General features: G+C 42.5%; 1 protein-coding gene across 2 annotated transcripts in view; it reads left to right on the forward strand.

Moving 5' to 3' along the window:
- Rab3GAP1 (RAB3 GTPase activating protein subunit 1) overlaps positions 1-27274 on the forward strand; it is a 302634-nt gene that overhangs the window by 20861 nt on the left and 254499 nt on the right. For both annotated transcript variants that reach the window (XM_075677210.1, XM_075677219.1), the window contains exons 6-11: positions 1556-1675; positions 12353-12518; positions 13770-13872; positions 19702-19780; positions 22462-22530; positions 23385-23458. In XM_075677210.1, the coding sequence (XP_075533325.1) occupies positions 1556-1675; positions 12353-12518; positions 13770-13872; positions 19702-19780; positions 22462-22530; positions 23385-23458 (611 nt within the window). The remainder of the gene's footprint in view (positions 1-1555; positions 1676-12352; positions 12519-13769; positions 13873-19701; positions 19781-22461; positions 22531-23384; positions 23459-27274) is intronic.

Raw genomic sequence — 27274 nt, forward strand, 5'->3', positions numbered from 1 at the left:
CTTGTCCTTGTTTCTTTCGAACTTCTGTTTTCCTTCTCAGTTATGAACCAACTCACCTAACAAAATGTTTTGCTATAAGCCACAACTGCTGCAGGACGCATACGATGCTCTGCGAATTTTTCGGTGTCCGCTGGAAATAGTGAGCTTGATTGAGGGCATTTCAACAATAGATTGGTGTCCAATAAATCAAATATTGCAAATGTAAGCGGCCAGGATTCATAGTAAATTGTATAAGCCCCCCCCCCCCCCCTTTTTTTTTAAAGGGAGCTTTATCCAAGGTCACTAGCTTCCAAGATGTTTGGCATGCAGAACGCTCGTCACACCTGTGTCCAAGTTTTTCTGTGGCACAGTCTAGGTCAGCATACTCACTCATGAATACAGTCACTCGTGCTGGTACTCATTTCACAGGTGTGAGTGTAAAGGTGTGGTGAAAGGTGTGAGTAGATAAATGTACAAACTGGAGTGCATTAGTGGATGTGAACACGAGTTTTTATTAGAAAGAGCACATGGGCATGAGCAAGACTAAGTGCTGTTGAGTATGGGTAGTCGTAAGTATGAATGTGAGTGAGCACTGGGGAGTGGGAGTAGGTACATATGAGTTTGAATGCTGTGAGTGTGAGTGGAGCTGAAAAACCTTAAGAGTGCCGTCAAATGTCAGCGGATGCGAGTTCGAACGTATCAGTGAGTATGTAAACATGAGTGAAAATACTATAAATCTGAGTGTACATAAATGGAAGTCAGTGGTAGTGTGTGTGAACGGCTGTGAATGTAATGTGAGTGCCTGCTGCTACAAGTTTCGAACTCGTGATTTCATTCTATCAGTCTCAGATGTGTTTGTGAATTTGTGTGAGTGAGGCCCTGTGAGTTCCAAAGGCCCGGGTGTGCGTAATATAGTCCAAATGAATGTGGGTGTTTGTGCTTCAGTGAGTTGGGAAGTGCTATCAGGCAGGATTACGGTGTACCCTTGGGCAAAGGGGTGAGCACGTAAATACAGGACAGCCTTATACTGTGGTCATGAGAGGTGAACATCTGCACTGAAAGCCTTAGCGAATACTTGTCCTCATTGTCCTCACCATCCAACTCTGCTGGTGTTCTCTTCACATGTCTGCTGGGCTAGCGCAAAAGCTGAAAAAGCAGGGTCATTTTTTTTTTGTGTTGGATAGTTTTATAAATCAGCGAGACTTCATGAAAGCATGCCCATGATTTTGAGTGAATCTGACTGTCATTGAGCGATTTGCCCCAGTTACAAAATCCAGAACGAGTAAATAAATGGCTTACATCCTTTAAATCAATGTATGAAAGTACAAGTGGGTAATATTACATATTGTACATAGAAATTTTTGTGGAAAGAAAAGGTCTATTTAGGAAAAGCGTGTAGAGCCTGCATTTCTTCGCACTCAGCTTGCTCCTCACAAATTTCGGTGCCCAAATTTCACATGTGCACACATCCACCCTTGTTTACATTAGTGCACCTGGGGTAAGGTGCCTGTACTAGGAATGGTGTAAGGATGATAAACATGCTGCATCAAAGTATAAAAATTATTGTTTCTCCTAGGTTTGGCTTGCGAGACTTTCTAGTAATAGCACCAAGCAGTGAAGAGGAAGCTATCTCAAGTGACGACAGAACGAAACTTCTTGTCAGCTCTGTTTCTGTAGCTCTAAACAACTCAAAATGGTAAGCTCCTTGATTTTTGAAATTTGTTTTCTTTATTTTCATTGTCATTCAATATACTTTAATTTCTGTAGAAATTTCATTTTTGAAGCACAGTACAACAAACAAAGTGCCCAAGCAAATTTTAGGCTGCAGCGTATTGAGGTGTCTAAAAAGTTGTGCTTTCTACTAAACCTCAATGCTCTGCAAGTAACTTTTCTGGCATGTTGACAGTGTCGCAAGGGCCTATGCAGTTCCAGGAGTAGCATTGGCCTAATGGCCTGGCTCTTGACCAAGTAAGTCGGCAGAGAAGACCTGGACAGTGACAGGGGGCGTTGAACAACAAAAAGACATTTGTTTACATTGTTACTTAAAAAATGGTCAGCTCCAAAAGCTGCTCAATAATAAAAGGTGAAGGTGATGGCTGCTCTACCAGTGAGCCACAACTTTTTGCTTTCCAAGGAACACTGTCATTCAGTAGAGGGAAAGAACTGTCTGCTGATGTATGTGTGGTCGTTACTCTGTCATGTCTGGGCTTGTGGGGGCCTAGTCATTGCACTGGCACATCCCTGTGTTGAACGTTGCTCGCTTTCCTACATGCAGTGCATGTTCGACAGGAAAAGAAAAGGTTCTATTTTGTACTGGGCACAAACTCGCACACAGATGCCTATGCCTGTTGACATTCCTCTTCATTTTTGCCACTGGAAACCTTGGGCTTTGAGTGCTTTGAAGCACCCAAAATCTATTTGTTATCCTAGATGTAGTTTGAAGCACTTGGCGTCATTTTTGGTTGTGTCACACAAATGTTTGTCCTGGAGTTGAGCTGTAGCAACAGGTCCTGGGTTGAAATGTTCACCTTTCTTGTGAACTTCTGTTGCAGTGAAATTGCTTTGTTTGAGTTACCATTTATTTAACGGCTTTTGTGATGCCTTATAGTTGATTATTCAAAATGGAGCAGCCCCAGACTCTGCTTAGAACGGTGTGCAAAGTGGAAAACCCTTGCAGGATAGCTTAGTGTAGCATAGGTGGGGAGCTGTACAAGCATGTACACCAACTTGTCAGTGAAGGCCTCAAGGGTGATTTTGAGTTGTACGCTTTTTCTAATGTGGAGGCTGTCTTATTTGCTCTTGTCGCAGATGCAGAAATTGACAATGGGTTGGGTGATGATGATGAGGATGATGTGGTGGATAAATAACTTTACATAATAACCTCACAAATAACTTTGTGAAACCAGTCATTCTTCATTTTCTTCAAAACAAACTGGAGAGCAGTGGCATTGAAGGGAGTGTTAAAGAAGTGCGCAAAAGCTTTAAAAGATGGACTGCTGGTGCCTAGAAGAAATGTTCATCAAACACTAATCTCCTCTTTGCTCCAAAATAAAATGCTTTCATATTGCTACTATTGTGTTTTAACATATATTCTACGAGTTTCGCACTATAGGAGTGCACTTCCTTTATAACTATGGCTGTATTAAGGCTTCTTTGCTTTTAGTGAAATACTGCTTATAACGAATTTATTTTCCCGTATTGAGTTCAACGTAACAAGGGTATACTGTATATGTATATTGCTGAATAAATTGGTGTCATTGTGTGGTTCATTCTGACATCGAGGTTTATTGAATGACATTGTTACAAGTTTATAGACTGATGCTCTGAGATGGATATGGAAGTAGTTTTGAAAGCTTGTATTCACAACAATATTTAAGAAGGCCTGGTAGCCAATACTTAAGGCATTGCCACAAGCTTGTTGCCTTGTGTTTTTTTACAAATGAAAAGCTTAGGAGGGCTGTGCTTAGGCTTGCTTAGTACAGCATTCAAGATTTACACTTGCTGACTGTAATAAAAAAGAAAAAGGAAGCTGCTTGCTACAGTAAATTGTGAAATATTCAGTTGCTTTAGAGTATTAGTTGCTGTGTAGTGATCGCCAGAAATGATGACCTTCTTGCTTTTCATGCCTGTCATTGAGCGGTCACATCACACAAGCAATGTATACGAAGACGAAATGCTACATAAACCTCTTTTTTTTTTTATCAGTGTGGGGTTCGTTACATATCAGTGGCAACGAGGATGGGATTTGTTTGTTACGTATCAGTGGCAATGAGGATGGGATTTGAATGACAGGCTAAGTAACGCCGTCTCCTCCTTGACTCTGCTCTTTACTTTGTAGAAACAGACAGAGCCTGTAAAATGTACCAGATTCTCCTGGCAGTGAGTTTCGAAGCAGATGAACTCCATGACTTGGCAAGGAGATATGCCTTGCTTATGGCCTTGCTCTTTGGTAGTGCAGCCAAAATTCTTCAAGAGCTGTGCCATTCATAGCATGTAAAAGAGATGGAGTACAGGGACATTGTCGAGTGCTTGCAAAGCCATTACACGCCGAAGCTCAATGAGATATCCCCTAGATAGATTTCCTTATGCAGGTCCAAAAGGAAAGAGTAGCTTTGCTAGAGTTCACAGTGAAATTGTGTCACTTGGCCAAGAGCTGCAACATCAGCACCATGCTGGAGCGAATGATTCGAGACCAAATTATGTGCCGAGTTTAAGGTGAGAACGGATCACATCACCTACTCACTGGTTGCACACTGCCATTAAAGGATACAGAAGAGTTTGTCCTGTCAGCCATACATGCTGCCACATGCCATTTTTTCGACATATCCACAACAAAGAGCAATACTCGGAGTGCACCAATTTCATATAGATGGCGCTGGGGTTGTCCAGGTGACAAGGCTGGCTAGGAAGCCCTCCGACACTGGCCAGCCTTGTGGCGGATACTTGCACATAGCTGACAACTGCCGTCACGTGTGAATTATTTTTCACAACTGCAGTATGTGTGGACATCAGTCCAGGGTGTGCCTAACAAATCGCAAACTGCCTGACAAGAAACAAGGCTGTATGCATTGGTGGCGGGTATTGACAAAGGCTTTGATGGGGAAACTCTGTATGCATTAATGGCAGAACCACTTTAAACACGCTCGAGCATAAAGCCAAAGTTGTGCACAATAGCCTGCACAGTCATGGCCCAGTATTTAAGGCGCCCGACTTGGCTGCGGTAGGTGAGGGGTTCGATTCCCACCACTGGACACCAACTGGTTTATAAGACTGGTACAAGCAGCCCCCCCGGCCAGGCCTCCAACTTTTCAGGGGTGCGTTGCTTGGGGTGGTTTGCATAGACCACTATGCTTCCTGTGCAAGAAACAAGACAAACAAAACACCACAACTCTTGATAGAAGGTCTGGGCCACGGAGCAAGACATATAGGAGGTGAAACTCCCGTCATTGCGAGCGAGCGCGGGCGACCAGATAAAGTCACAATTGTTGCATGCGCCGACGCTACCGTATACAGTGGCGGCACCATGCGGCGCGTCGTAGAAGCCGCAGCGGAAAAAAAAAAAAGCAGCGCCCGGCAGGCGGCTCGGAGGCTCCGGCAGCTCCGGCCACTCCGTGGTAGAAGTCAGGCGCGCGCGGCCGAACGGGAGCAACACGCTCAACCGGTTAACCGAAACGGCGCTAATTTCTTCCCATGCCGCCAGGTGCCGCCAGCATGAAAACATATCCGCGGGCTTGTGACCTTTACTGGTCACCGCAAACAGCGGAGTTTCCACTCCTAAATATTCTTGCTCCGTGGTCTGGGCACAGGGTGTCTAATGACCTGGAAAGCCTGAAAAGCCTGCAAAAGTCAAGTAAATTCTGAGCAGCTGAAAAAGTCACGAGTAAGGGAATTTTTATTTTAGTGAGTAAAGTACTTAATAATGACTGATTGAACTGCCCAAGTTGCAAATTCATGTAACTTGGGTCCCCACAAAATTATTGTGCTCTTTGCAGTGCTGGAAGTCAGCTTTCTTGCACAATAATGCTGTTTTGAATCATCATAATAAAGGTATTGATTTGTGAGTTGCACTTAACATTGCCTTTTAGCTCAATAGGAGTGCACGCTTAGCCTCGCATGCATTTGCGAGACAGTGCGAACTTCTACAGCACTACATTTGTTTATATGCAGGGCTTGCCATATTTGAAGCATTTTGTATGTAGCTGTGAAGGGTAATAATAGTGACAGGGCATGTTGATCTGGCAAGTTGATGCTGCATTATGGTTGCATCGTAGCCAAAGAAACACGCAGCTATTACAGAGAGTTTTTATTAGTGTAACAAATTCCGTGGGTTGCACTGTAACACACATGGAGCACCAGCCGGAAGATACTGTAAATGGAGGAAGGAGCTGTAAATGTAGAAAGGGGCCGTACATAACATGGACCTAAAGTGCAGAGCTGCTGCGACTGAGAGTGCATTTTGATACACTATTAAAGCCCGGTTGTAATAATGTGCCTTCATTGGCTAGCATAGCTGCAGCTATGCAGCATAAACCGAATCTGCCGGGATGAAGTAAGCTTCTGCTGCACCGCTGAAACAGGTCCATTCTCTTGAAGAAATGCCCACATGCAGCATAAACTTCTACTCGAAGTACGCAGCGCTTAGCTGGAAAACGCTGTAGGAAGAGTTACATAGCAGTGCAGTGAAAGCCTCATGTCCAGCACTCCTGTGGCACTTTTGTATTGGAAGAAATGCTCTTGGAACATCAGTTGCCCTTCATTCTAAGGTGCGCATTGAGTGATGATCTACTGCACATCAGTGACAGTGGGTAGAGCAGTGACCCAACTCTGAATTTTTTTTTCCTGCATAAATAGTTGTTTCACTGAACTCCCTACAATGGCTCCTGCTGTCTAATGAACCATCATTTATATTTTTAGATGGCCCACAAAAATATGGCATTTACAGAATATAACAAGACAGAAGTGCCATTTTCTCAAATTTACGATGTCACCTTATGCGATTAGCATTCTTAGGATACTTCACGCACTTTGCACTGTCTGTGTTTCTGTTCTCCCGGGCAAGAAAGCGTGCAACAGTGCACTTCAGCCAGAGGAAGGCCACTCCTCAGCGCCGGTGAAACGAATCCGCCGCCTGAGTGGTACAGACGGTTCTGCTCTCGCACGACATGCTGGTGATGGTGGGGCCGTCCATCTTTCATTGACACTTTAACAGGGTTGTGGAAATGAAGCAGTTTGCTTGCTTCTGAACTCGCAACTTTCTTTCCCAGTTACCCCAAAAGAAAGGTGTGAGTTCAAAAGTAAGCAAACTTACCCGTCAGTCACCGTAGAAAGATACTGTGCCCACAAGCAAGCTCGAAGAGGAGGAAGAAGACTCCACTGCTGCATAGTGGAGGCGACAGTGGAGGCCCGTGCTGCTCAGTTGAAGAGAACTTGGGAAGTCATGTGCCAGCACTGCGCCAAAGAAGCAAACGAGCACTGGGAAATAAGACAATTTGGGCCTCCCACGTATGCATTGTACTTCTCTATCCATCACTCTGCTCGCCGTTATCGCCAATGGATGAGAAGACGATGCAGTACTGTCTACCAATGCTGCCAAACCACTCAACACTTCGTCTCAATATGTATGAATGTATATAATGTGCATATAGTTTGTATATTTATATAACATACGTTATTGTATATAGGAAAATGTATATAGAAAGCAGGCCATAAAAGCTACTTGAGCACTTAATAATAAACACTCTGCACTTAAACACACTACACAATTTTGTCTGTGTTTTGTTAGTTTCACCATCGTAAGAAAGAATGCTAGTCACATGAACATCACCAGTTTCTTCCAAAGCATGGGTGCGTCGCCAATTTCTTTCTTCCTATTGTGTTTTCTGCAGGACAAGGCACTTTTGTCCAATTATTTATGATTCAGACTACCAATATCAGGTAATAAATTGGCAGTGAACAAAGCTAAAAGTTCTGTAAACTTTAGACCTGCCCCAATTTGTGCTTCTTGATTCAACAATAAATGCTGCAAAAATAATGTGTGCTTTCTCTAAATTACCCACAAAATGTTTCTGTACTTGTGAAATTAGGTGTAACATTAAAAAAAGTTATTGTACACCATATCATGCCTTGCGTTGTGTGTGATAGAGTGAGAAACATAGGAAAGGTCGTGAGGTTAACCAGAAAAGGTATGGTTTGCTACCATGCACGGGGAAAGGGAAGGGGGATTCAAAGAGATGGGGAAGGGCTGGCATTGTGAAATTTTCATGACGCTGAGGTAGACAAATTGTTTTTAAAAGTGAAGCTTTCTTTGCCTTTTCTCTTGACTTTTCCGCTGCTGCTGTTGCTGTCTTGCATGCCGTGCCGAGGGGTGGTTGAGAACATGTGTAATGTACATGGTAGGGACGATCCTTTTCCAACAAAAACTTCATGGGCATTGCCACAATGCTCTCTGAAGCTCTCTGGTTGTTGTCATAGTGCCCTCTGAAACTCCCTGGCCATCGACACAATGCCCTCTGGACAGCTGTAATTACACATAAGCCCCACACAAAAGCATTGCAGAAGCAGCAGCACTTGTTTTTTCTACTCGCATTCAACAGCCCAGAGGGGAGATAGTATGGTAGAAAGAGAAGACAGAAAATGCGTAAAGGCAATGTCCTAATGAAACGGCTGAATAATAGCCTTGCCACTCTTCACTCGTGGCAGCTTGCATACATGAAAGGATCACGGGAGAAGGGAAAGGTAGGCCATCAACATCGCCAAATATCGTCAATAAATGCCAACAGTAAAGAAAGCTTCACTTACATCTATTCCTACAGTCTGTGGCATCTGCATAATTTTCATTCTTGAGTTCAGGTTTTAGAGGCGCTGTCTGTAACACCATAACATGCGAAATCATCCTGACACGACCTATCTTCAAACTCAATACAAGAAATAAGTGTCGCTGTTTCAGTTTTTACAGCCGTATACTTAATTGTAATGTGCAGTAAGTTGGGAATGTGCTCATTGAATTCTGATAACTCAACTGTTTCACTGTACTGCGGCTAGCTTTCTCTTTCTACCAGAAATATTATGGAAATGCACTTCATTAAGTGTAGTAGTTAGCAGTGTTGCCGTTATAGGAATTTCGTTGCTAGATTTAGCGACTATCTTGTCTGTTTAACCACAAATTTTTAATTTAGTGTCTGGTGACATTTTTTTAGCGATGTGACAGAATCATTGGCAACATTTTAGCAACAATGTAATTATGAAAGTTGCTTTGAAAATTGCCTTCTAGAATGCACTTTATTGTTCAAAAGCTACATGTGAGTGGCTGAAATTGGCCGTGTGACGTGTAGGCACTGTGACCATGGTGAAACAGTGTTTGCCCTCACAAGATTAACGGTGCACTCTCAAATGCATGTTTTCTTTTATCCTTTACGAAACCGATTTAAACGGGTCCTAAAAGCTCTGGGCTCTGCACTTTCACTAGATACGTTTGATTGGTGGACATTTACAAACGTAATTTTGTGATTTAGAACGCAACAGGTGAATAATAAGAATTGACTGTATAAAGGCATATTCATAGGAGTGGCTGTGCTCATTCACACGAGCCTGAACACATTGCTTCCATATTGCGTGGGTTTTGCACAAATCATTACTGCAAAGAGCTTTTAGGTATGCCAAGGGGCAGGAGCGTAGTATTTGACGTGCATAAATGTCACATAATTTCGTCGCCATGTCGGTATGTGACCTTGTGCTTCTTGCAGAATCTTGCTATTCTTTCAGGAGCGCCGAGAACTAGAACAGTTTCAGAGATAATGCAGACCAAGTTACAATGTGTGCTCAGATTTCGTGTATTCTATTGAATCGTGCGACAATTGGAACCTTGCAGTTTGAGGGCAAACACTGAATTTTAGCTGTCACTGTCTGTTGTATAAGTATAATAGTAAAGTAAAAGCTCACTGCACACTGCTGGTAATTTCAGTTTATTCCTCACTCACACGGGCCATAGACAAACATGAGGCATTTAGGTAAATGATGTACGTCATGCTAGCATATATTATAGTATTCCAAAATGCCTACATTGCCTAAAATTTCCTTTAAAGATTTACCAGCAATTTAACTACATTGAAGCAAAATTTAGGGACTTTTTCATCTGACTTTAGTGACTGAGTTCAAAAAATTATGACAACACTAATAGTTAGCCACAACTTCTTAAATATAAATTGGAGGGGGTTGACTTCATGGCTAATGGGTTTGGCTTGAAATAACCCTTTTGCACTAATATTAAAAAATAACAAGGAATGTTCTATCTGGGATTGATTAGTGGGTTCTTAACTCTTTGCCTACCGTGGGGAAAATAGGAGTTTCTTGTAGGTTACGCCACATTTTGTTTCTGAAGGAACTACTGCACTCAATATTTTGTGTAATACATAAACAAAATCAGAATCAACGCACTTGTCACGCATAAAAGTTTTATTAACGAGGTGCATGTCATAAAAATGATATAAATTGCCAGAATGAAGATTGTGGGATAAAATTTAACAAAGTTTTTAAGACACGCTTGTACCTACTAAGAAAAATATGTAACAAAAATTATGAGACATACAAAATGTATTGCCATCTAATAGGCACTATCTACGAAAACATCAAACTTTTTCATTGAACAGGTACTCCATTATAAGAATTTGAGTGCAAGCACTACAGTTTGGTGTGCCGGGCTGCAGCTGCCGATGTTCCGGGCTGGCTTGCATCATCATCACTCTCAGAGTCAAAGTCCAACGAAAAGGCAGCATCCTCAGACTTTCTGCTCCTTGATCCATCATTAAAATCAGCCACAGACACAACGAAATCGCGAGATCTACGATCTTCTGAAGCGCATGCGCGCCGCTCGCAGAAGCGGCCATTTTTGCTTTCTGTTTTGACAATCGCGAAACTTTGGAGTGCATTAAAAAATTAACGCCTGGTGGAGAAAAACTGAACTGCTTAGAAAACAAGAATATAGTTTTCCTCCTTCATGTCCTATGGTGCAGAGTGTCTGTGAGTGGTGTGGGAGGTCTTGAAATTAGTGTTTCAAACCATCAAGAGCGGCTGGCCATTCTTGTTTTCTGCTTTGACAATCGCGAAAACTTCGGAGCACGTTCAAAAATCACTGCCAGGGGGAAAAAAAGTGAACTCCGAACTCCTTATCAACTAAACATATAGTTCTCCTCCTTCACGTCCGATAGTGCAGTGTGTCTTTAAGCGGTGAGGAAGATCTCGAAAGCGGCATTTCAAACCATCGTTAGCAGGCTAATGATGCCCAGTGGGTGCGATACGAAAAGAGTTAGTGAGTAGAGCTATGTTCACTGGTTGCTGACTTTTTCAAAGAAGCCCTTTTGAGCAGTTTCAATAGATATTTTTTGCTTGTCGAGTGGTCTTTGTTTACCAGATTTTGTAACACAATCACGCACCCCTAGAACTTGACTATAATGGGGGTCGAAATTTTGGATGCCCTGCAAGGTTTCACTCGATCGCATTCGACAGCATTTCTTCGTATGGCATTGCAGGTGATAACCTAGCCACACAATTTTAAGCACATTTTCCCACAGGAGTTTTAGAACTTAGAAACTAAAAAAAAAAGCTTGTCTTTTGTGATCTTGATGCCTGGCAGGGGTACACGGGCCAAAAATGGGCGTTTTTGATGGAAGAGAGGACGTGTCTCTGATGCATTCACTGTACCCTGAGCGCTGCTAAGACAGATTGTGCCGCTATTGGAGGGGCACTGGGGTTGCCATTGAGGTTGGGCATGTGCGTGCGTACTGACCAGCCAAGTTGAAATTATTCGGCGAAGGCCAATTTCAACATCAAAGTAAGGAACTTTTGGGCTCGTGCAAATGTATGGGTGCCAGCCAGTACCTTCAGTTGCAGTTGAATAAACCAAAACATTTGACTAACCGGATTCTACACGATGAAAGTCTACTGGACTTCGATTTTTCATGCTGCCAGCATAAGCTGAAAATTTCTGCCCAAGTTTTGGTGTGTGTGTGGGGGGGGGGGGGGGAATGAGGTGTACTTCAAGAGTCATAGAAAACCTGTAAAAGCCAGGGAACCTTGAAAAAGGAATTTGCTAGACACCCTAGTGGCTCTCTTATGGTGGTAATTTCCCGTGTGGCATGCTGTAGCACCTATAATGTGGGGACGTCCTTGGGTTGGGGAGAAATGCCCCTTTCTTAGTGCTGAGATTTCGTAATGGCCAAACACCAGGCCAGGAGCGCGCTTGTACCTATTTTATCCATAGGTACCGGCAGCAGCTCTAGTTTGATTCCTACAGCCACTGTGGATGCTCTACAAGGTCATCTGTGGTTGGACAAGGGGCGACCCGAGACAACGCTATAAATCTCTATAGGAAATAGGAGCGCCGCTAAGACGGATTGTGCCGCTATTGGAGGGGCACTGGGGTTGCCATTGCGTCTGGTAGTGTCAGCATCAGCTGACACTACCAGACGTTTTTTCTTTCTTTTGCTTGTGTCTTTATTTATCAGCTTTAATCCCCTTTACCCCCTTACCTCAGCACAGGGTAGCCAGCTGGTCTGTGCACTGGCTAAGCTCTCTGTGTTTCCCTTTGTTCCACTCCTCCTCCTCCTTGAGCTTCAGAAGTAATCAGTGGAAAGACATCTCTTGGACTGTCTCAACTTGTAGAAGGGAAGGAGGGCAGTGTAGCAGTTGTTGACAATGATTACCTTATGTCTTTCCTGCATTATGTCAAGTGGTGATGTCATGTGAGCAATGTATAAGAAGACCAAATGCTAAATAAACATCTTCTTTCTCTCTGTTATTCCGTTGGGGTATGGCTTGTGACGTACCACTAGTGATTGCAACAGTGAGTAGAGCAGTGTTTTGAATAAGTGGCTGGCAGTCCACTGCCAGCTTTTGTGCAGGTTCACCACCCTCAAGAGCGACTGTGCTTTGGCATATGTGTTGGGGGTGGACTGACAACGCACTTTGAGATGGTGCATCTTAACCATGTCCCAAAGCCCTGCAGCAATGTGTCTGGCCTCTTGTCACTCTTCAAAGGAAAGCTGGTAAGATAACATGAATACAGAATTTGGACTGAGCATTGCATTTTATGCATGGTATGATATCGGAAAGCAGTAGAAAATAAAAAGCAAACAAAATATGCTCAGACCCACACTTTGCGCAATCTCTGCCCATTTCATGCAGTGAGACTGCAGCTCTGTTGTTAGTACAAAGTGCTGCTAGGTAATACAAGGGGCAATGCAATTGTTCCCAGGAATATTCTGCTCTACCTTGGCAGAGAGCGGTACACTACTTTGTCAATCGATAATGCTACAATATCAGTAATAAGCTAATTTGAAAGTTTTTGTTGGTGAGAGTAAAAATATTTATTCAGAATGTACACTTGTGCAATGTTGATTCTAATTCACATTGTGATGAGTGACTTGAAAGCACTAAGAATAACTGAAATTTTGTTTCTGGCAGGGTGGGACACTAATGAAGATGCACAGTATGCTAAAACAAACATTTGTAGGTGAAGCTACGAGTTCTAGCAAAACCAAGTGGTTAATTCACACAAGAGTGGCACATCCATGGAGGAGGAATAACGCACTGTATAAACTTGACTGGGATAACTGATGCATAGATGCGAGGAGTTCATAAAAAGATTTATGAAGATTGTAGCCTTATGATCTAGAAGTTTACTTACGCTCTTAGCTTGTCATGGTACCCAGCACCGAATTTTAAATTCTAAATTGGGAATGTGCTGCAGCGGCAGCATGAAGGTCATTTCGCTCGCTACTGCTGCCGTGCTTCATTACTCCAGCGTTTTGACAGTGAGTTTCCATGGTCATCAAGTGAGATGTGTTCATGTTTCCTTGTGTGTGCATGGCACCATGCTTGTTAATTTAATTACTATTCCTATGTTTACAAGTTGATACGGCTGATAGCACTACTATCCTTACTTCATATAGTTAGCTGTTCACTAATTTGTGATTGCAATCGATGCTTTGCCTTTTGGGCGAAGCTGCAACTTTTATTCTTGACAATGAAACCTGCAGATTAGCTGATAACTGATACTGTCTAGCCGTCTAGCAGTAAAGCAACGTACCAGTCCCAGGTGAACCACATAGGTTTATTCTGAAAAATCTTTAGGTGACCTCTTGATTACCTAACCTATTCTAATCTAGCATAACCTGGCCTAACCTAACATAGCATCTGTTTATCATGCCTGTTGGTAAGAGGTTTATTATTATTTTTTGTGGGAAAGCTTTTTAAACAAGTATGACCTCCAGTTCCGCTTTCTCTCTTTTTTGTAGTCCTATGCCTCACAACAAAGTCCAGCACCTATTCAACTAACCATTCGGTTTACCTACATACTTCAAGATTGGTCTCCTGCTTCATGGCCTCAGCTTCCGCCTGGTATGTCTGCCCTTGCCTATTGTGATTGCTCACTTGATTCTGGAGTAGGTATTTCTCTAGCTCCATGATTAGTTGACTGGTGTTAATAGACATAAGTGCTACATAATTTGGCTTGACTTTAACCAACTTCCAAGTGTAGCAGATGGCACTCTCTGTTTAAAAAGTGTAATATTTCTTGTCACATTTTACTAGAAACTATTGTTTCCACCATTTCGTATGTTGATTGTCAGTGGTGATGGCATTCTGCTGCTAAGCACAAGGCCGGGCATTCAATTCCTGGCTGCAGTGGCTGCATTTCTATGGGGGCGATATACAAAAATGCTCATTCGCTTAGATTTAGGTGCCTTTTAATGAACCTCAGGTGGTCAGTGGATCCCTCCACTATGGCTCTCATAGGCCCAATGTTGCTTTGGGATGTTAAACCTTATGTATCAATCAACAATTGTTAAGTTAATTTCATGTGGTCGTGTTCTGTATTCAAGGGGCAAATTATGGTTGACATGAGGGCTTGGAAGGAAATTCATGCACAAATTGCAACCTTATTGGCTGTAGATAGGAATGATATTATGACACGTAATGATATTTTCACAGCATGTATCCTGTGCACAGTATATGGAAGGGCCTACATTATATAAGCTAGGCTTATAGCTGGTTATTAAGTTTTGTGTATTCAGTAGTCTATTTTATGTTCAAGCTGTTGATCATGCATTGGTTTACAGGATTCGCTTGCACATGGGAGTAGTTAATTGATGCAATTATGTAGCATGCAAGGTAGTTGCTTTTAATGTGCTTTTGGGGCACTTGTACTAAAGAGCCTCTAAACCACTTCTGACATTTCGAATAGTATTTTAATAAATACATGCATCATGCACAAAATATTGCAAGGATCATCTTTGGCAAACATGGCAGCATTACACGGGGCGGGGAAGCCATAAATTTAAAGAACAATCCCGTGCCTCACTCCAGACTTATCCACTCTGTTCTTTGTGAGTCATGGCACCAGCAGGGTCCTGCACATGACGTCATCGGGATAAAAGCTGACGATTGTTCACTCTATGCGAAACTATACTGCCAATGTAATGAGAGCTGGCTGTGTCTTCCGAGAAGAAAGGCGGCCTTGCCCATTGTGCGCCACTGATCCTTAAGTGAAGCTTCTATTGAGTCAGCATATTGGCGAAGGTTTTTGGGCATGCAATGGAGGAACCTTTCGTTTGATGTGTTGATGTGGCCTGTAGCTTTTGCTGTACAGCGTGGATTTGGTGAGAGTATGTGACAAGGAGTAGAGAGCAGTTGCAGTTGAAGAAACATTGTGAGACCTCAAAGAATTGCTTACTGAAGTGACCGCCTTATATGAGCATATACAAACCTCATAGTAGGCGACAGTTCAATTTCACAACCTGAGTCCTCTCACACCATCAGGAATCTGACGTCTCCCAATTGTGTAATTTTCCTTCGTTAAATTGTTTTATACTTTGCTGTCACTAATACTGCTTCACCTTTACGGAGAAACTACAGCATCTCTCTCTCTCTTTTTGTTCTGTGAGTCTGCTGCTCGCTGCTGCACATGGCTGCTGCTGACTCTGATTTCGAGGGAATCCGGCTTGGCCTCATTCAGTAACTGAATGAATTATACAGGGTGTCCCAGCTATCATGCACCAAGACTTTAAAAAAAAGTGCAATTGCATTACTTGAAGAAAAGCTAGTGCATATTGTTTCCAGTACAGAGTAGTAGCCACTAGAAATTTTTTCGTTACTAATGTTTAATTAGGTAATTAGGATTAATTATATTATTTGAAAAGTAATCATAATTATCAAAGTCTCAATTAGGCATTTGTAGGCACCACCAAATGACATCTAACTGCGGTGTTTTCAGCGACATACTAGTTGCGACTAGTAAAGGAACCCCACGAGAAATAAAAAATACCACGTGACTGCTCTCCAACCCGCATAATAAAGCAGCGCCCTCAAATAAGCTAATTGAAAGCGACCCTTTGTGTGTCGCGAGCCCGAAAAGACAGTGCATCACTTTGATAATGCTATGTAAGGGTCACCAGCAGGAGGATTCGTATCTTCGCAGCCACCCCTTCCTCTCATTTCTACATCACACTGATTATCCGTCTCTCAAGGCCGACTCACCACATTGATCATCATCATCATCAGCAGCAGCAGCAGCAGCAGCAGCAGCCTGGTTACGCCCACTGCAGGGCAAAGGCCTCTCCCATACTTCTCCAACTACCCCGGTGATGTACTAATTGTGGCCATGTTGTCCCTGCAAACTTCTTGATCTCATCCACCCACCTAACTTTCTGCCGCCCTCTGTTACGCTTCCCTTCCCTTGGAATCCATTCCGTAACTCTTAATGACCATTGGTTATCTTCCCTCTTCATTACCTATCCTGCCCGTGCCCATTTCTTTTTCTTGATTTCAACTAAGATATCATTAACTCGCGTTTGTTCCCTCACCCAATCTGCTCTTTTCTTATTCCTTAACGTTACACCTACCATTCTTCTTTCCATAGCTCGTTGCGTCGTCCTCAATTTAAGTAGAACCCTTTTCGTAAGCCTCCAGGTTTCTGCCCCGTACGTGAGTACTGGTAAGACACAGCTGTGGGGGGGGTTATAAACTTTTCTCTTGAGGGATAATGGCAACCTGCTGTTCATGATCTGAGAATGCCTGCCAAACGCACCCCAGCCCATTCTTATTCTTCTGATTATTTCAGTCTCGTGATCCGGATCCGCAGTCACTACCTGTCCTAAGTAGATGTATTCCCTTACCACTTCCAGTGCCTCACTACCTATCGTAAACTGCTGTTCTCTTCCGAGACTGTTAAACATTACTTTAGTTTTCTGCAGATTAATTTTGAACCCACCTTTCGGCTTTGCCTCTCCGGGTCAGTGAGCATGCATTGCAGTTGGTCCCCTGAGTTACTAAGCAAGGCAATATTATCGGCGAATCGCAAGTTACTGAGGTATTCTCCATTAATTTTTATCCCCAATTCTTCCCAATCCAGGTCTCTGAATACCTCCTGTAAACACGCTGTGAATAGCATTGGAGAGATCGTATCTCCCTGCCGGACGCCTTTCTTTATTGGAATTTTGTTGCTTTCTTTATGTTGCTTTCTTTACAAAACAAAATGCACCTTTAAACCTTTGCACCAACATTGTCAATTTGCTTTTGTGGTGATAGATTTTGTGGCAAAAAGAAAATTACCATCTGTGCACTTTATCTATGCTAAGACAACAACCATCACAGCTTGTTTCGAACTTACGCCAAATGTGATGTGTTACTTCAGACGGGGCGCAGCAGATAAAGAACTAGCTTGATTACGATGTTTTTCTTTATTTCCTTTATTTCGTTGTGGCTACTTCAGAAGGAGCTTGTTCGAGGGAGCTGCATTATGATGCAAGTGGGAGCGCAGACATCTGGTATTCTTTGTATTTCGTAGGGTTTATTTATCAGTCGGAAACAATCAATACCCAATTAGTACATCTCTGAAAATACCGCAATTAGATGTCCCTTAGCTGTGCCTACAAATGCCTCATTGACACTCTGATAATTAGGATAGTACTCCTCGAGTTAGATAAATAATTACAATTACCTAATTAAATCTCACTATTGAAAAAATTACTGGCGGCTACTCCACTGTGCTGGAAACAACATGCACTAGGTTTTTGTCGAGTAACGCAATTCCTCTTTTTTTAATTCTGGGTGCATGAAAGTTAATTAGGACACCCTGTAGATATTTGTCACCTCTGCATGCAAATGATGGTGTTTCCATGCCTAATAAATGTTGTAAATTATTAGAAAAGTATTTTTTTTTTCGTTAGTCATTGGCATTGCTTACTGGAAAGAGAAGCAATACTGAGGCACATATCATTCATGTGCATTTCACCCATCGTTGATAAAAGACTCTGCTGTAGGGGTCACTGAAATCAGCAGGTTTTTTTCAGGGTCAAAAAAGCACGCAAAGCAATTTGAAGCGAGGTAAACATACAGCAGCATATTCATTCTCTAGGTATAGGCTATCCATACCTTTAGAAATAACTTTTAATTGGCCACCTCCTTCTCTTTCAAAAATATAGTAAACTTTCTCCTGTGTGTATATTTAAATATATTGTGTATGTGCATGGTGTTTACGGTGGAAATTTAAGACAATGTTTAAGTGAAAAAATACAAATGAGGCAGCTGCCGCTAGTGCTTCTAATGCGCTTATCCTCCTATCATGAAGATTTGCAGAAGTAAAGCGAGAGTATTAATTAAAAACTGTGCATGTCCGCACCAACAGTGATTCAGTAAACTGTTAGTCACAGTAAAATTTTAAGTGAAAAGGTTGAGGCAAGTCAAAAGAAACCGAAAATGATGAGGGTGACCAAACTGGTAATGCCATTTTAGTTGTGTGTGTGTGTGGGAGGGGGGACTCTGCCCTCTTTGGAAAACGGCGGAGGGAGCTCGGGCCCCGGAGCCTCACCGTAGTTTGCGCCTATGGTCCAAATAATTGAACTGTGGTGCATTTATCGACTGTCACTCAGCATGCAATATTAAGCCCACACAGAGCATTTATTTCATGCTCCAAAACTGCATGTGATGCGCGCGCGCGCGCACACGCACGCATGCACGCACGCACACACACACGCGCGCGCGCGCGCGCACACACACACACACACACACACACACACACACACACACACACACACACACACACACACACACACACACACACACACACACACACACTGAAACATGGTCATTTCCATAGATTGCAGACTGAAAGTTCAAAGCAAAATCATTTTCAAGCAGCCATTTTTATTTTCAGAACTAGTCTCTATTACCAAATAAACACATGACACCTATGTGGCAAAAATTTCAACTGCTGCTCAGGTCCACCAGAGAGCTGCAAAATTTGCCAAGAAAGGCTCACCAGAAGCCATAGCAAGCATCTCTAAACAATACATTTGCTAACCCAATGACTGCTTAAGCAGAAAATTTTTGGAAAATCAAGTTATGATGCCCAGTGAACAGCTGTTCACATGCAGCCAAGGCCTGCTACTTCTGGCACTCCATTCCATCCCAGTGACCCGGCCAGATCAAACTGGTACCAGATGGTGCCACTTTCTTGATATAGTACTGTCCATGAGAAAGTGGTCTGTAGAAAAGTCATTAGCAAGTGCTCAGACTTCAACATGGCTGCTGGCATTCACAACCAACTGGCCCTAATGTAAATCTATAAAGGCAAGATAACTGTGCTGTGCAGTTCTTTAGTCTCTTTGCTTGTACATTTGTCAATAAGATAAAGGTACTGTATTTGGGAGAAGTTTCTAGGCGACAGTATGCATTAACACAGCTAATGCTGAGCTAAATTTTCAGCGGAAGCACTTGCATTGTATACTTGAAGCTCTGGAAGGTGAGGAAGAGCACTGTTGTGTTCACCCACAGCTTTGCAATGCCAACTGTGCTGCAGAAAACATGCTGCACCACCAATGGACACTTCTAACCATGTGCAGTTTGAACTACATGCTTTTGACAAGGACTCTGTGTTCTTTGTGAAGAGCATCAATTCCAAGCATGCATGACTGTAATTTTTCAGGACACAATGTGATCTTGATTAGCACTTCTGGCATACAAGAGACGTGGAGAATGAGGGGAGGATATTATCCTGCTCCATCAAGTTTGAGAGCCATTGCCATAGGAGCTTTCCTTCAAGCCCCAAATGGCTTCATTCATGCATGCTGGGGCCTGCATGCTTTTCGCAAACGTTGTACCTTTCCAATCTATTCCCTTCTTTTACATCTCAGTGAAGTGGTGAACTAACTTTGTGAAACCTACCTCTAGATGTTACTGATGACTGGTTCGACACCGGCAATCTTAAACTTGGGAAATTGCCATTTGGTGCCTTGGAAGATCCCATCTCGTAAGCATTTTGGTTTGTTGCCTGTTTCTTACAAAAACACATCTATGGCTTGAATAAGAGTCCTGTTCACCTCCCAACGTTAAATGTGGGCACGGAGCACTAAGCATGGATTTAAGTTCATGAACCCTTGAAAAATTTTCTTGTTGCTTCTGTATACGCATTAGGACTGGTTTTGATTGGTAAATATTTTTATCTTTACACTACCTACACCAGGGCTTTAGACCTTTCTAACAAGAGCTCCCTGCATGTTGCCATAACGTCCTCTTGACTGTTGTGGCCATCTGTGAGCTCACTTGCACAAAATTACTGGGGACACAGCCAATTATCTAGAGAGGAGTGCCCACATGCCCTGATTAAAAGGTCTATAGGGGGCAGAGCATTTCTGTTCAATTTCAGTTCATTTTTCTTGAAATATTGTCAAAGTAAATATATAGTAATATGCACGAAGTGGTCTCAAAGCTATATGTGGGACCTCCTACGTACAAATGAATATTGCAGAGCTCCTGTTGAATTTTGGCTGCCAGCACTAAAATTTTAGTGCACAAATGTTCTAGCTCAGTGATAAATCTACACAACCTTTGTAGAGGTTAAAAAAAAGTAATGAATATGGAAGAAGGGGCCGTAGAAAGCATTGGGCCATATTCTATTTATTAGAATACTTTCATTTGTGCATGACACCTGCCTAAGCTGTGGAAAACAGAGGGAAGGCGGGAGATGGAAATTCAAGATGATGAGCAAAAGAGAACAAGGTGAAAGCAGTAGCCAACGTTTCGACAAGTGGACTTGTCTAAGAAGAAGACAAGTCCACTTGTCGAAACGTTGTCTCCTGCTTTCACCTTGTTCTAATTTTGCTCACTGCCCAAGCTGCGCTGTTCTGCTACTCAGCACAAGGTTGCAAGTTTCATTCCCAGCCATGGTGACCATATTTCAATGGGTGCAAAATGTAAAAATCTCCCTTTACATAGGTATGGGTTACTTAAAGGTATAAATAATGTATAGTCATTTAGGTATTGGAATGAAAAGTTAAAGTGGTCAAAACTAATTTGGCGCCCTCCACTCTGGCATCTGTCATAGCCCAGGCATTGCTTTGACATGTTGAACGCCTTCGTCACTTTTGTGTGATGTAATTTTTAGATAAATGGACATAATCTCGGTGTGGTTGCAAGTGGTGTAATACAAAAATAATGCCAGTGGGAGGTATATCGTTCCTTTGGCACATCCTTTTCTGTTAGTCAGTGAGCAATCACTGAACTTGATATGGTAGCTGACCAACTGTTTGGGCACCATAATTCAGACATGCTCGATTATTTGGACAGCTTCGTGGCACTGCCACTTGCCCTTCAATAGCGCCAACTCTACTCTTGGTGTTAGTACCTGACAGAGGTGGTCTGGTGATAAAGTGAGGGAAGTGCTAGACAATTACTGTTGTGAAGAAACGCGGGGTCATTCAGATGTCGGAGCACGATGTACCACTGTTCAAGATGTGAAGAGATGGAGAATTAGTGCATGCAGTCACTGTACTTTCATCTATCTCTAATGACAGCCTGACAATGGTTGAAATGAGTTCAGCCAGGTTACATGCAAGTGTATGTGTCCACTGCAATGCATTGAAAAGCTTCCCTGGCTACTTGTGGAACAAAGGCTTCTATTTTTCGGTGAATCTGCTATTTTGGATTCCCGATAAGTCAGGCTTTATGGAAACCTTGATTGAGTCTAAATTATCGGTTCTCGACTTTACTGCCGAAAGTGCCCAGTCAAAAGTAAAGTCCAAAGTTATGTTTGAGTGTTCTTTCTGTGATATCATCCTCATTTTTCACAAAGCACAGTAAATGAAAGTTGTAATCTCTATCAAATCAAGTTGTGAACTGTTTCATTCCTTATGTTTATTATAAAAATTAATTATCCTTTGCTCAGAAGTGTATGTGAGCTTCATTTAAAATTTCTACCATTTTCTCTATGTTTGCTAGTGCAAATATGTGGACGATTGTGACTGCGCTCCATACACTGAACTTATTTATTTGCAATGCCAAAACCTGGTCAAGGGCCACTTGCCATTCAGAGTAGCCTGAATCCATAATTCCAAGTAACCCCTATCTGGCAGCCTTGTGGTGCTGTGCAGAAAAGTCATGCCTTGGTGTTTCGCAGTACATTGTGAGGTTTGTGTTTAGTGTAGTGTAGTAATATGCCATTAATATGATTGCCTGTCCTTACGCTATCTGCCATGCTTGCTCTATAATAGCTTATAAACTCAGTTTGGGACCCCTTTGTGTGAAACACCTGAGCGCCTGCATCACTGTTACAATATGTGGAACAAACAAGACTATAGTGGAACAAACCTTGACTAGTTTACAAAGAAAATACATTTATTTTCCAAATAGGGTATTTTCAGAGCTTTTCACTTGGGCCGTATCAAGTGGCAAATTCTATCCTCCAGGAATATGTCAGCAATGTTATACTGCATTTTTGTGGAGACATTTTAAACTGCTATGCATCTGAGAGTACTTTTATTTTAGTTTTTAGTTCCTGCAAATAGCCCTCTTTAATAATGCATGGGTGAATGTTGCTGTATTTCAGAGTTAAGTATGCAGCTGACAGTGAAAGCTTCATCGCTGAATTTAATCTGCCAAAATCTGGCATGAGTTGGTGCTTTAATGTAAGTAATCTTTCTTCTTAATATTCAGGGAGCTGCAGCTTTCTGTTACCTGGCCCTCAGTTCCAGAGGATGTAGTTGTGGATAATGATGTGTACAGGCAAGTACATTGAGACTGACGGTGCTTCTTAACCCCTCAAGTGTTTTATTATTTTGACCAAAAGTGACCTTCTTTTACTTATTTTTTTATATGGCTTATTTTCAAGCTTCATTCCATTGAAAACGCTTCTAAAGCTCTTGTGACCAGTTTGCTTCATGTTTTAAGCGTTAACACGTCATTTTATCTCTTCACTATGCAACATATATGTACTTGTCATTGCCACAAATGGTACAGTTAGAAATGTGGAAAAATGCTTTATTTTACCCTTTTTCAATATCAGCTGTTCTTTGAAGCAAAGTTCTTGACTGAAGACAGCTTTTCGTGCATTCTAGCACTTCTAAGGCAGGTCACAGTCTAGCAGCAGCTTTCTTTTGCACGCATTACTTGCGTGTGAGCTGTTAGTGGCAGACGCCGTCACCCTAATCTGCCAAAAAACTTAAAAAGTGTGCGATTCCAAAAGTGCGGTCTTTGAGCGCTGACAAAGTGCTGCCATCTATGTAGTAGAAAACAGACTGCATTAAACATGCCTCTCCAGCGCTGACGAAAATACTACCATCTATGTTGTAGAACACGAAGACTGGATCAATGTGGCCTTTGAGGCGCTGAAAATGCGCTAACCTCTATGTAGTAGTACAAAAAGGAGTGAAATAACTGCAGATTTCAAATGCTTCCACTGCAGCTGTCTATGTAGTAGAAGAAGAAAAATGAAGTGGACGTGCTGAGTTTGTCCAAATCGATTTGAAAATGGGATTATTGCCATTGATGAGCTGACCTCGTCCAACATACTTACGAATTTAACATTTATGAGCAGTTTTTATATTTTTCGGTCATTTATTTGCACATATTTATTTCAGTGATCTTCGACCTGAGAATGCACCCAAGTGGTCAATCCGAATGCGATGGAAAGAAAACCCTGACTGTCTCATGGGTATTTACTTCAATATATTTCGCCTCATTTAGTGTGTGTGAAAGCTATCTTGTGGTTTGTGTGCTTACTAATATTCAGAAAAGGCAAAGGGCTTATAAGGAGATGGAAACTTGAAATGATCAACAGTGACAGCATTACAAACATGTCAACATGCTTAACAGGCATGGACAATAGAAGGGCGGTACTGAATGGACGAGGCTTATTATCAAGGGGAAGATTATATGCGAAAAAAATAAAGAAGAAGAATGTATCAGTATAGCTTTCGTTACGCTGACGGAAAATAACTTTTTGGATGCCACATGAGTGCAGTGTGTATGATTGAGTGTCGCATGTCTGTGCATATATATTTATGACAGGGTTTCAAATGAACCAGTTGAAAGTATGTGCTGCGTGTCTTCGTCCTTTCTATTATCCACATCTTTGAAGTGCGTTTACATTTTCGTAATGCTCCACCAGTTCGCCCAACTAGCTGTATTGACCAACAGGAGAGCAAGGCAGGCTTTAGCCTAGAGCCAACGTCTTGACAAGGTATTCATTTTCGCCTTGATGAAGACAAGTCCTCTTGTTGAAGTGTTGGCTCTGGGCTGAAGCGTTCCTTGTTCACCTACTGTTGATCATAACAATATACGGAGTGTTCTAGCGGAGTTGTTTGAAAGTTCCCTTAAGTAAGGCACTGAACAGGTGACATGCATGAGCAGTTTCATTTAAGAAACCCAGTTGGTCAGAATTAATCCGGAGCCCTCCACTACAGTGTCTCTCATAGCCCCAGAGTTTCTTGGGGATGTTAAACCCCATGAATGAATCAATGAGCAGTTTCATCTGGGTTACAGTAGTAGTGATGGTACAAAAATGAATCAATGTATGAATGAATCTACTAATGAGCTATTAGTCACAAGTACCTTTTATCATGCATTTGCATACCATGTGTTCAGATCATGTTGACTGCAGAACTTCGAACATTTTTTCTTTACTAGGCTGGGGCACCATAACAGAGATGGTAACTTAAGATGGCTTTAAAAATAAGGGTTGACACTGATTAGTTATATTTAAATGAATACTCAGTTACTGTCTACAAATGTTGCTGGAAGTAAGGTGTTATCAGCATGAAAAAAAAAATAACCAAGGAGAAGCATATCTGTGACCACTGCTATGACAGTGTGCTTACAGAAGATGACATTATTGTGTTATAAGTTCTCATTTGGTTCCCAGATGGCATTATAGGTGCCCTCTCACCTGTACATGCTATCCACTAACGTTAAAGGAGCAGTTATCGTATAGCTTTGGTCATGGATAGTTTCATCAGGCTGCACATGCTTAATTGGGCATATCAGCCTGATACAACAGATAGTGGTGAGGTAATGTGGAGTATGCTACGCTTTTATAAGATGAGCCTCCTTCAGCCTTATCCAGATTTTTTTGGCAGCACTGGGAAAACCCGTAATCTCCTGGAGCCAGGAGCATCAAATGTTCTAGAACTATCATCTTAAATTGGTGGCTGATGCCCACCCAGCTGCCTGGCACAAGGCTCTCTTTCAACATTTCCTTGGTGTGGAAGGTCAGTGGATACCGTATGCATTACTTGCCAAGGAAAATTCTCCTGCATCAGCCAAAGCTGAGGCGTCAATCGCTGAGAAGTGAAGTAGTACGAGGGAATGCTCGACACTTACTACGCCACCAGCACTAATGTTTTAGCAGAGTGGCACCAGTTTGGACAGTGCACCCAGACTGAAAGAATATGTGGACACGTTTGTTACAGTCATACACGAGCTCTCGGCTTCATGGAAATTTGTGCTACAGGCAGACGATTTCATCCAGGATCAGTTAGTGGCAAAAACGAATGCTCGTTACAGGAGTGATTTTTCGCTCATCCTTGGGCATGGCAGGCTACTACACGAAATTCATTGTGTGTTACGCTGAAGTTGTCGAGCCTCATGGTCAACTACTGCAAAAGGATACGCCCTTCAGCTGGTATGCAAGAAGGCAAGCTTGTTTTGAGGAAATGAAAGGCTCGTTGACAAGCAAGTGCTTGCAGTGGTTTGACTCCACCCTGTAGACAATTGTGACCTGGTCACTATAGACGACTGACTCGATCACTATTTCCTTTGCATCCAGAAGGTTGACAGATCAAGAATGTAAGTACTCGATAGGTGAGCTTGAAGTACTAGCGTGCATTTGGGCTTGTGAATATTGGAGGGTGTATTTGTGGGCATGCCCATTAATTTTATGCACAGACTTCCAGTCCGTGGTGATGCTTTGGAACACTAAAAGAGTTGGCCATTGACCCCTTCAGGGTTGCTAGGTGGCATGTGAGGCTGCTAGCCTACAACTACCAGCTTGAATTCAATAAAGGCTGCGAGAACACAACTGATCCTCTCCTCAGAGTGCTGGAGCAGGGACAGGTGCAAGAGGCAGAGTGTTAAGAGGCGGAATGAGCAGTATGCTTTATTTTACCATGTATTACTCACGACAAATTTATCACTGAGATCTTGCAGCATTTCCTGCTGTAGAATGTCATCGGCTGGGTGATGTCAGTATGGCCACTGAGTAGATCACCGCCTTTCGAAGCTGTTCCTTTCTACTGTTGCTGAGACTAATTGTCTGTGATGGGTGGTCTGCTTCTTCAGGGTGAGCAGTTCGTGGTACTGTTGTCCTTGCCTGGCACCCTCATGAAAGCAGTGCCAGAGTCACTACTTGGAATCTCTCGAACAAAGCAGAGGCTTCGCAATTATTACTGTTGGCCGGGATTGACTTGGCAATTGGAAGAAATTATTTAGGTCTGTGCTGCTGTCTGCCAGTCTGTAGACAAGTCTGCAAAGCCGGTTGTGCCGCCCTTACAAATAGTTTCCTTCTACACTGTGGAAGAAGTTGGGAATTGATGCAGTCGGTCCATTTTCCAATGGACAGGCTGTTGATTGGCAATTTACGTTCAAAAACTAATACATCAGATGGTCTGAAATTTACTTCACTTACAGTGTTACGGCTGCAAAAGTAGCATCTTTTCTCCAGAATGTGTTTAGCCATGAAGGCTATCCTGATGAGCTGGCCAGCAACCATGGACCTCAGTTCACTTCTACTGAGTTGGGACAGTAATTACAACAGTGGGGCACCAAGCACACCTATTTCATATTCCGTTATGTATCATTCACAACAAAATGGACAGATGGAAAGGTTTAATAGAAAGCTAAAAGAATATATTCAAGTACGCTTGCAAAAACAATGATCCTTCAAAGAAATCATTACGGAATATTTTGGCGTGTACTGCTGCACCGTGCATGCAATGACAGATCGGAAACCTGTGTTACTCATGCACAGGTGCCAACTCAGAGCAAAGCTTGACTTGGTGGGGGCTCCTGGAAGTAGAAATTTTTCCCAGAACCTCGCATAGAACTTGACGCCTTGCGGTGAAGGTTAGCTAAGCATCAATTGGCGAGCAAGAGATACCCCGATAGACGATGAGCCACCAAGAGTATGCTGTTGATACTATTTAAACCAGTGCAGGTTAAGATGCCAGGCCTTTTATGCCGTGGTGCCTGTAGCCATTCACATCCATTGGTCGTCGTCAAGCATCAGCATCAGGACATATAAGAAATTGATGATGGTCAAACCTGGAACTGTGAGCAGTTGGTGAAATGCACTGCAGCGGCTGATTTGCCTTCTCATCTCGCTGATGCAGCAGTTTGTTGTTACCTGACCTGTTACCTGATCTCCTAGGAAATGCTGAGGTACACTTTTCGTTCACATACCTGCTCCGGGCGTCTGTCCATTATGAGAACATTTGCTTGATCAGAACTCACCTTTGATAATGAGGCATTCAAC

This window comes from Dermacentor variabilis, chromosome 1 (assembly GCF_050947875.1).
Source record: "Dermacentor variabilis isolate Ectoservices chromosome 1, ASM5094787v1, whole genome shotgun sequence".
Taxonomy (NCBI): Eukaryota; Metazoa; Arthropoda; class Arachnida; order Ixodida; family Ixodidae; genus Dermacentor; species Dermacentor variabilis.